This window comes from Atta cephalotes (assembly GCF_000143395.1).
Source record: "Atta cephalotes unplaced genomic scaffold scaffold00041, whole genome shotgun sequence".
NCBI lineage: Eukaryota > Metazoa > Arthropoda > Insecta > Hymenoptera > Formicidae > Atta > Atta cephalotes.
Genome location: NW_012130105.1, coordinates 1904907 through 1915967, shown reverse-complemented (window position 1 = coordinate 1915967; position 11061 = coordinate 1904907). Strand labels below are relative to the sequence as shown.

Below are 11061 nucleotides of genomic sequence, written 5' to 3'. Positions count from 1 at the left end.
CACACACACACACACACACACACACACACACACACACACACACACAAATAATGTATTACAATTTGTAATATCAGTGCATTCTAAATAAATTAGATAAAACAATGTTGTGCTTATATATTTTTGCCGATATTATCTGATTATATAATAATTTAATTTTTTTCAAATTAAAAGTAGTTATGAACTCATTTTCGGACAATTTTTATTACTACAATTTAATTGGAAAAAAATGTTGTTCTCCTTTTCTAGGAAACATAATAATTTTTTAGTTGTATGTAAATATTTTATTATTATTATTTTTTAACTCTTTTAATTATCTTTATATATAAATAATTTTTTATATTCTTTTCTGTATATCGGGACAAGTTGTAAAAATTTTTTCCTCCGACAATATATTTAACAATATCATGATTTATATATTATTTAATAATATATAAATCATGATATTGTTTGTGTGTTTGTATAAAAATTTTTTAAAATTTATTGCGACGAATTGAAGAATATCAAGTTAGTTATCGAAGGAAGAATTGTGATAGCGCAAGAACAAATAACTTCTCATCCAAATGCACATTTGATTACATTCGACATTTGATTACACAAAATTACTCAGAACAATATATATAATATTTAGTTTTTGCAATGTTATTTGCGTAATAGTTTACGTTCAAAAGCGTTTTAATCATTAATGTGTTTTGATTTCTAACAAAAACTTCCATAAATTATTTTACTCTTAAAATATCACTAGCACGTCATTTTTTGACAGATTAAGAAACGTTTTCTATGTATTGTATTCTCATTACACATGACTCAAGTACCTATACGACAAAAAATTCTATAGAATAATAGAACTTTCAAGTGTTTGTCATTTATCTATTTAGAGGGAAAATATATTTTTCCGCAATAGGATCATTAAAACTTATAATTCTTACTCTTCTCGTGTTTCGTTGCCTTCGGTTTCAATGTATCCCCATTGTGCCATTCCAGGGTTGCCATTATACTTGTCAATGCTGAGGTATCGTCCTTTCTCTTCCACCATGTCAGCATTCTTTTGAAGATTTATCGTCACAATATTCTCTCCCTCGTCATATAGCTATCAATGATATACATCAATTTTCAGAAATTTCTGCTAAAATTTGTCAAGTTTTTATTATCAAAAGCTTTTTACACATCCTTTTATAAATAATATAATAAATAATATCTATCTAATTATTTAATTTATTTTAAAAATTATTTATTTTGTAATATTATCTAATATTATCTACCACATTTAAGTAACGCTAAATCATCTATACTAAAAGATTTTGTTGAAATATTTAAAAATTTAGTTAGACACAGATTTATGAAAATAATTTTCTTGGGCTATCAAAATAATTATATATGCTCAAGCATAATAAGCAATGCTGTAAAAAGTTCTGATATTCTAGTTTGATCGTCCTGTATAATTATTTTGATGGTCTGACAAAATTATTTTCAGGTTTGTATTCAATTAAATTTTTAGATTAATTTAGCAAAACCGATTTTTTCAATATAAATGATGCGTTTATTTACATTACATATTTCCATAATCAGTATCAAAGAAAAATAAAATACATAATTTATTTGAAGTTAAGAGGTCATTGAGTTTATCGATTAAATTTATGGATATCAATAAAAGTAATACAATAGGTTGTGGATTAAAGTGATAATATATAATTTTTAACCAATTAGTAATTAATTTTGTATCGCTTTGACAAATGTTTTTTTCAATATTAATAAATCAATTTACACACACACACACATACACACACACGCGCGCGCGTACATATATATATATAATTATTTATTTGAATTATTAATTTATTAATATCATCGATTAAATATTATTATTTAAAAATTAGATATAATTTTCGTAAAGTAATATTTGCAAAATTTATTCTAATAAAATAGAATAGTAAAGCATATGCATATACACACAAAATTAAAATATTAGAATATACTAATTCAAAGTTTGACATAATAAAAGTTTATGAATAAAATTTTAAAATGATAGAAAAATTCTCCATTATACTGTCATTATTTATTACCAAAGCCCGCGATTTATACATAAGAGGATAAAGCAAGATTTTATAAATTTTATTATTATTTTTAATATATTATTACTACTATTATGTTAATTAATATATGTGTTTGCAATGCGCAATCTTACAAATTTGAATAACATCAAAAAATTATCCAAAAAACTTTGTTTAAAATATTCCGTAAATTTAAAATACTCCGTATAAATATTATATGCAAAATTTTATATCCCCATAAATATGCAATAATTTTGTTGAGTAAACGCATTACTTGAATTATTATTAATGCAATCAGGAAAAAATAAGTGCGGAAATTATGCATACTCCTTGGGACCAGTGCTTAAAGTCGTTAACACTAACCTCGTGAACTCTGAAATGTGTGTAAATAGTGAAAGGATCAGCGACTCGAAATTGCGAAAAGCAATTCAAGACACACGGTCCGCGACACTGTTCCATTTGCTTTCACGCGCACTGTCGCATAATCATGATCAGGGTTGTGTCATAGATTATCAAATAATATTATCTGTGTGTTACTTGTAATTTCTAAAGGAAGTATAGTAGAAACGAAAAGATAATTCAGAAACGAAAAGATAATTCCTTTATATTCTTTATTATCTACATTCTTTATGTGACATGTTGATATAAAAAAAGCGCAAATATATGAAAGCGCGTGTATATGAAAGTGCCAAATTTGAGTAACGTTAAAAAATTAATGTAATAAAAATTAAATAATAATTAAAATAATTAAAAGTAAAGATCGTTCTTCTTAAAAATTTAAATTAGGATAAATCTTTTAACTCTAACGATTAACATTTTTAATTTCAACAAACTATTCTTGTAAAAAAGTACTATTGAATTAATAAAACTTGGAACAAATAACGTACTACATATTAGATTCTAATTATTTTTCCAATTATTTCCAATCGTTCTTTTGTAAATCTAATATAGATATTAATTATTTTCATAAGGATAATATTACAAAACTAATGTGTAAAAAATGCTATTGAAATTATTTTAATTAAATATTTTTCATCTGTTGTAAAATTATTTAATTTTATATAATAATAATTACTTTTATATGTAATCTAATATATATTTACATATAGTGGAAAAACAAAAAAAGGAGTAAAATGGGAAAAGAAAGAGCGCCTGCAGTTGTAAACCGGTAGCTTATTATGCATAAAGAATGCGTGCGCTTGAGTGATTCGCGTATGACATGAATTTCAGACAGGATATGTTGAAATTGCAATTTTTTTGCTATAAGTAAAATTTCGATCTAATTCTACCCAGCATTTCTGCTGGATTCAGAAATCGGATAATTAAAAATGATTCTGAAATATCACAGTGCGGTGATATTATTTGCGAAGGTCAAGTCATGCACTGAGAAACCGGTTTCTTTTTCATACCAAAAGCTGAGTGGTTTTGTAGTCTTCGATAATGCACAGTATGATTATGTATAATTACAAACATACAAATCTTTTAGCCAATGACGAAATGCCAGTGATTAAGATTCATTATTGATTAGTATTTTAGTATTTATTATTATTTTTTTGTCCTATGGCATGAGACAAAATAAATTGTTGTAATATTGTAAGAAGATGTATATTTTTCCATTCAAAAATCAGATATAATGACGAACAGTTACTGTTCGTCATTATATATTTTGCACACGATCGCACATTAAATATTCGATATCTAGAGAACGTCTGGAATTTAACTAGTTTGTTCTTGATTTAGAAATCGTGAATATGCACCGATATTCGTATGATTAATTAAAATGCATTTTTTTCTCGTTGAGAAATGAATTTAATTCTGCGTTATTGACACTTTCGATCACTTTGGATATTTTTTTAGTTTCTTTATGAATCATAAATATACGGAAAGTATATGTATGTAACTTCTGCATCCTGTATATGTATGTAACTTCTGCATCCTGTTCTGTTAAAATGACTTTTTTATAATAAACTATGTTAATAAGAATTAGTCGTAATAAATTTATTGGTTGACCAATGGACTTCAAACTGGTTATATGATTTACAACAATTCTTTTTCCACCGTTGGATAAATATATGCCGAAGCGCATTTTGAATTTCTAAACCTTTTAGCTCGAAAAACACTAATAGTTGATGACCAAAAAGATATAATAATATAAATAAATATCAACTTTATATATATTGTTGTAGATAAAATTATCATAAATAGAATAAATAATTAAAAAAGTCATTTGTAAGCAGAATCATTTCTTGATATTATAAATTAATAATTTAAATATAAATAAGAATTAAATAAAATTCTTTTTTCTATTTATTTTTATGCTATTTTTTTTATATAGAAAATAATTCGAATGTGCCTATAAATACCTACACAGAGAAAAATGTTTTTGTTAAACAAACAAAAAGATTCATCCAAAATGGCATTTTGATGAAGTCAAATAGAATTTCTGCTTATAACCAGAAAATGATTATAATAATCAGAAATTCTGTTTGACTTCAAAATTCTGGTTGGGTTAAAACGTTGATATAAAACGTTTTTAATGTACAAATATTATCTCATGCATACATATACAGATAAGGTAATAAAGGAAAAATTGAAATAATGTCTTTTATTCGTGGATTTATCTATTTTGATCTTAGTAATGAACATTTCATCAAATGTATTTTTTTCTTTCATTACAATTTACAATATGTTAAAGAAATAGATACAAATATTTATGAACTGTCCAGTATTATAAGTTTAAAACCAAGCTGGGGCATAAAATAATTAGTTATTAAGTATTTAAATATACATTTGCATGCGTCTTCATGATTATAAAATAATTTTATAATACTATTTATTTTAGTGTTTTGTATAAAAATTGATTTTACTCACCCTGTCCAATAGACCGAATTTTAGGAAGTCGATAAAATTTGGCATCATTCTACTGGCCAATTTTATCAATGAATCCTCGAAACCCCATAGATAATCGTATACTGAGATATTGAGAATTGGTTTGGTATTCATTAAATTAGCTAATTGTACTATAGGATAATTCACTATAAATCCGGCATCACTCAAAGCGGATAAAATACCCTGCGTCAGAATATTTTTGCGTAAAATTTATCTTATAAAATTACTCTAAATAATTATAAATACTAAATTGAATTAATCGCAAACTTAAGATTAGATGTACGACTAAATGTAAGACTGTATTTTCTTTAATAAAAATAATATCCGAAGCTCTTAAATATTGTATTTTATTCTTCAAGATTTTTGTGCTAAAAAAGACACAATTTTTTATATATCTCAAGATCACGACTTTTTTTTATATTCGGTTTTTTTTATATATCGATAAAATATAATTTATGAAAAAAATTATACATAAGTTGTTTTTCGTTGAAGGTTGCTTCATAGACTTAATGGATCTATATTAATCTAATGGATTAGGCATAGGATCTTTCCGTACTATATATTTTATTTATCATCTATTTATTATTTTGTAATTTGAAACTAACTTGAAAATAACATAAAAAAATTTTTTAATTGTGAACGTTTCTTGCTATCAAGATTTTGGATTAGCAGTTTACTTTATGTGCTTACAGTTTTCGTTGAGCATCAAAAATTGTGAGTTCCATCCAGCCTTGTAACTGGCATGGGAAAATGTATTCTTGACAGAGAACTTAATTTAGCTTCCCTGGAGACTATAATAAATGAATTTCACATCTTCCGATATTTTTTTGTATACATTAATTGAAACGTACGACATTTATTATCGTTTAGCGATTTTTTCTTTGTTCTCGTCTCTTCAATAAATTGTATTGTCTCTTCAATAAATTTAACTTTTATATTGAGAAATTTCTTTGAACAATTTGCGCACTTTAAACAGCGCCTATTTCTTCGAGCCTTTTTATTTATTTTTTAGTTACTTTTAAGTTAGGGAAACGTGATCTTCAAATTTAATTTTTATCATTATTGATGAAAATATTTACGCATCATCATAAAAAATCATAAAAAATGATAAGTTGCTCAAAATATTGCACAGAAACTTAAATATCCTAAAATTGTCAAAAATAAAAATTATACATTAATAATAATTATACATTAATATTTGAATTGTATAGATTGGATTTTTTAACAGGAGCAGAATTTAACAAAAGAACACTTTTTCGTTATACTTTGCTTTAAAAGATAATATTGCTTTCATTTCGACTTTTTTATGCAAATACGTAATTTACTTTTATTTATATAAATAAATGCGTTTATCGAGAAAAAAAAAGGATTTTGAAGGTTTTTTTTAAAAAATATTCAATGCATGACGGAAATAGTATTAATATATATAACTCTAAATACATATAAGAATTATAATTTTAGTCTTGGGCATCCTTTACAGAAATTAATACTGTATATAGTATTGAATTACTATAAAGGATGATATATCGATCTTAATAATAATAATAAATAAAATTTTAAGAATATTAATACTAAATATATTTATTACTCTGCAATCAAGTTATGTAACAACAATAAAATTTAGCAAAAAACGCTGACAATACTAATTATTTCTTATTGCAGGCTCAAGGAAGAAGAATTATAATCGTAATTACATTGAAGATATAATATTTCAATTTAAATTGAATTTAGATTATAAATCAAAGATGTTTTAATTATCAAATCAAAGGCGTTGTGAACTATTTTGCAAATTAAATTTTCATTTGTGTTATACAATATTGTTATAGTGTAAACAAAAACTTTATAAAATTCATTTTATTCTTTTTTTAAACGAAAATTATAAAAATTTCGTTTTTCTTTTACCAAATATATCTTAATATAAAAATTATATTTATATAAATTATATTTAGTTCTCCAAATAATTTAAGGTATATAATGTTAAATTCAAGCTTGAGTTTATCAAAATAATTATGTTAAAAACTAATATTTTAAATAATATTACAATAATTGAAATAATAATTAATATTTTCTACTATTTTTTACTTTTCTTAATTCTAAAAGAAAGAAAAATTAATTTTTTAGCGAGTTTTTATGTTTTTATCGCTATATATTAAGTAGTTGTCAGATTAAAAAATGTTCCACAAACATATTTTGACTATTGCAGTTTTATCAGATTCTTTTAATTAAAAATTAATCTCTTATATTAATGTATTATATAATAATGATTTATTAAAATAATTGATAATTAATAATAATTTATTGTGCTTACCAAGTAAGGTACATTTGGGACATTGACTATGTCTTCCATAGGATCACCAACTGACATTTCGGGAACATAAACTACTGTTCTTCTAGGGATGTAACTCATAGTATTATTATCGTTAAATGTAATGTTGTCGTTTACAATATATTCTCTGAAAACGTATAGAGTATTTTAAATACATACTTATTGAAATGCTAAAAGAATTATTATTTTTGTAAGGTACTTAGATTATGTTATATGTAAAATATTTTACATATAATATTTTATTCACAATATATGTTTGCATAAGTAATATCTTATAATAATAAAAAAAATAATAAACATACTTACTGATATACATATGGTCCGATTTCTTGAAGTTTAAGCTTCTCTTTGCCACTTAGAAATTCTATCGGATTGGTAATATTAAATATATATATTTTTAAATATACATCAACATTTGGTTTCTGCCACATTTTGAAGAGAAATGAATGAGGCGCCATTTGTAGATTCTGTAAAAATAGTTTCCACATCAGTATATTTTATTAGACAAAATATATATATATTACTCAATTTGCATGTAATTTGAAAGAAAATATTTAAATTATTAATAATTATTTCGCTGAAAAGCTTCTATAATGATTTATTGTACATATAATGTATATAATGTTATATAATATTACGTATATAATTTATGTAAATCATATAAATTAAAGATAAATAATTTTAATTAATACTGCTTCTAAAGATTAAAGTCTCTAGTATTAAAGTCTTTTCTGATGCAATAAATGTAATATTGAAATCTTCAATGTATATATTTACAAGTTTGAATAAAGTTTTAGAAAATTAAAAAATTTTTTTAAATAATTAAAGAACTTTTTAATAAAGACACTTTTATTTGCAGTATTTGATTATAAAAAGAAATAAAAATTGATAAAAATTAGGGATGCACCGGATATTGAAAAAGTATCCGGTGTCTGGTATCATCCGGCACTTGTTTATTATCTGACCAGATAGTAGAATGTCATTAATATCCGGGAATATATCCGGTTGAAATTTGATGTCATTAAATTGTTGATTTTTTTCTTATACAAATGTTCTATAAATAAATGTGCATATTCATGATGCTACAATATCTTATACATTGTTGCAAAATTACAATCTTTTTCCCTAGAGATTTTTTTTTTAGAAGACATTTTCTCGGAACCTGTTGAATATCCGGAAAATGTCGGATATCCGACTCGAAGAAATTGCTTTCTCGAATATCCGATTGGATACCGAATATCCGATGTTGCATTCTGTTCAATATCCGATATCAGATAATTTTATGATCCGGTGCATCCCTAGTAAAAATATATAATTATTTGATTACACTGTCTGACACAGATTTTAAATAACGAATTGGACCAAGTGATTCTTACAGATTTTTTTGTCGCTGAAAATAAATCCGTAAATAAAATTGCTTTATCATATTACGAGATCACTTTATCATATTTCGAGAAAGTTGAACTATAGACTAAAAGTCGTCTATTGTGTTGGCTGTTTTATGCAAGAACAGTTACAATGAAAAGAAGAGAACTTAAATAAGTAGATAAATATAATTCTCTTTGAGAATGCTTATGCAAATTGAATAATCATTTGCATGAGATTGCTAATTATGAATCTAAAATCAAAACACAACAAGTGATATCACATATAATTATCACATATAATTAAGTTAACTGTTTAAACAATTATGTTTAAATAATTAAAAAATTTAATTAAATATAGTGTCATTAGATTCTAGAAAAAATGCATATAAGTAGTGTATTATATTCTCCCGCTATTCCATTTGTTGTGAAAAAATACAAAATTAGTTTTTAAGTTCCCCTTTTTTCAGTGCAACTTATCATTCTTGTATAAAGTAACCAATATAATACAACAGCTAATTTTTATAGATTTTTGTCGCTGAAAACAAATTCAAAAAATAAAATTGCTCATCATGTCACATTTTTAAGATACTTAAAAGTACACAAAATGACATTTTCTCTATTTTCAACATTTTTAGAATTTTCTTAAAAACATGATAGAAATTTCATTTACGGATTCATTTTCAGCGACAAAAAAATTTGTAAGAATAACTTTGTTCCATTTATGGTCTAGAAAAAAGTTAAATTTGAATTAGATAATGATATATTATTGGAAATTAATATACAGGGTGCAGCATAACGATCCCCACGATTTTGTAGACATTTTCGACAATTAAAATAAATATTGAAAGATGAATGTTTATCTGTTTTATACAGATTACAATATGCGATAAAAAAAATGTAAAAAGATTCTTTCTTATAAATTCTTTTTTATAAAATTCTTTATATATATAGTCTCTAGAAACGCACGGTGAAATAATTTTTCGGTCTTGAAAACTTTTGTATAATAACTTAGTACCGTAAAAATCGCTTTTATATTCTAATTGTAATATACCTAATTAATATATTTTAAAGGAAGAATTTTATTTAACCTTTAACAAAATGAAACACTTTACATATATTTCTCCAGTTAAAATTCTTCTCCGTTTGTTGCATAGATTTTTTTTTTTTTTTATTTGCTCCTACATATGTTTCTGTATTTTTTATTGATACTTACATATTTCAATATCATGGTCATAGGATCGATGATATAAATCATATACGTTAAGAAGCTACATCCAATGCCTATCATGAACAAGATGATGCATTCTATAAAAAAAAAATCTGTTTGAATAATTTATTAACTTACGGTTTATTCTATTTCTATGATACCGCAAATAAAGAATACTCAACTATCATATAAAGAATACTCAATTAATTTTGAATATCAATTTCTGAAAGTTAATAACATAGCGCCTTTTTTATAAATATTAAATGTGTAATAAATATGATAATATATTTAACATAATTAACGAAAAAATTATTTTATTCAGTTTTTATGAATATCATTCGTAAATTCGTCTTTTCGGAAGCATAAGTGAAATCCATTATCTCGTTTTATTCAAAATATTTTATATGTAATTTTTATTGTTGATTTTGTGTGTGTGTGTTAATATACATGGTGTGAAAAATATTTTAAAAAAGGTTGTATTATTATGATCATAAATTTTCAGCCAATCAGTTATATTTTGTTTTGAGAGCAACAAAGATATTATTTTATTTTGCCCAGCATCAATAATCGAAGTTTCTGTCCTATTAGCATATACGATTTTATTATGAATAATTCTATCGTTTTCCGTGTTGATAAATTTTATTGAAATACTTCTTCAGTTCCGAGAATCGCTGCGCGCGCGAGTAAGTTAAATGACTGATTTACTGAAGTGAGCAACATTTCGACTGGCGCGTGATCAACTTGTTGCGTTCAAAATCATTATCCAAGATTCACCTAGGTATAATTTTATCCTTAATATTCAGTGAAATAAAATGAAATTTATAAAGATATTAATATTTTCATATACAATACGTTTTTCAAATTATTACAATAATTATTTAAAAAATCAATTTCTTCGAAATTATGGGCCAATGGCTGAAACATCGTTTTTTTCTTGCGTAAATACAGTCTATAAAAAGCGCATTAAAATCCCCGACATCGTCACTTGATGTTCCTCTTGTAAGTTGAATTAAAATAAAAAAAATTTTTTATTCATAATTCTGAATAAAGTAGCATTCATAATGCGTTTTTAAATGAAACAATAGATTTTTTATCCACAATTTCGAATTGAATAACATTTATAGCTCATTTTAAAAGAAAAAATTTTTTTTATTTAATTGGAATTAAAAAACTATCTTTGAATTAAAAAATTTTCTATTCAGAATTTTGAATTGAACAATATTC

At 24.2% G+C, this 11061-nt stretch overlaps 1 protein-coding gene across 1 annotated transcript in view; it reads right to left on the bottom strand.

Moving 5' to 3' along the window:
* Positions 1-11061, bottom strand: part of LOC105622227 (scavenger receptor class B member 1) — a 19271-nt gene that overhangs the window by 4328 nt on the left and 3882 nt on the right. Inside the window, exons 2-6 of the mRNA XM_012203652.1 lie at positions 9844-9935; positions 7570-7730; positions 7246-7390; positions 4920-5120; positions 927-1087 (exon numbers count right to left, since the gene is read on the bottom strand). Coding sequence (XP_012059042.1) covers positions 927-1087; positions 4920-5120; positions 7246-7390; positions 7570-7730; positions 9844-9935 — 760 coding nt within the window. The remainder of the gene's footprint in view (positions 1-926; positions 1088-4919; positions 5121-7245; positions 7391-7569; positions 7731-9843; positions 9936-11061) is intronic.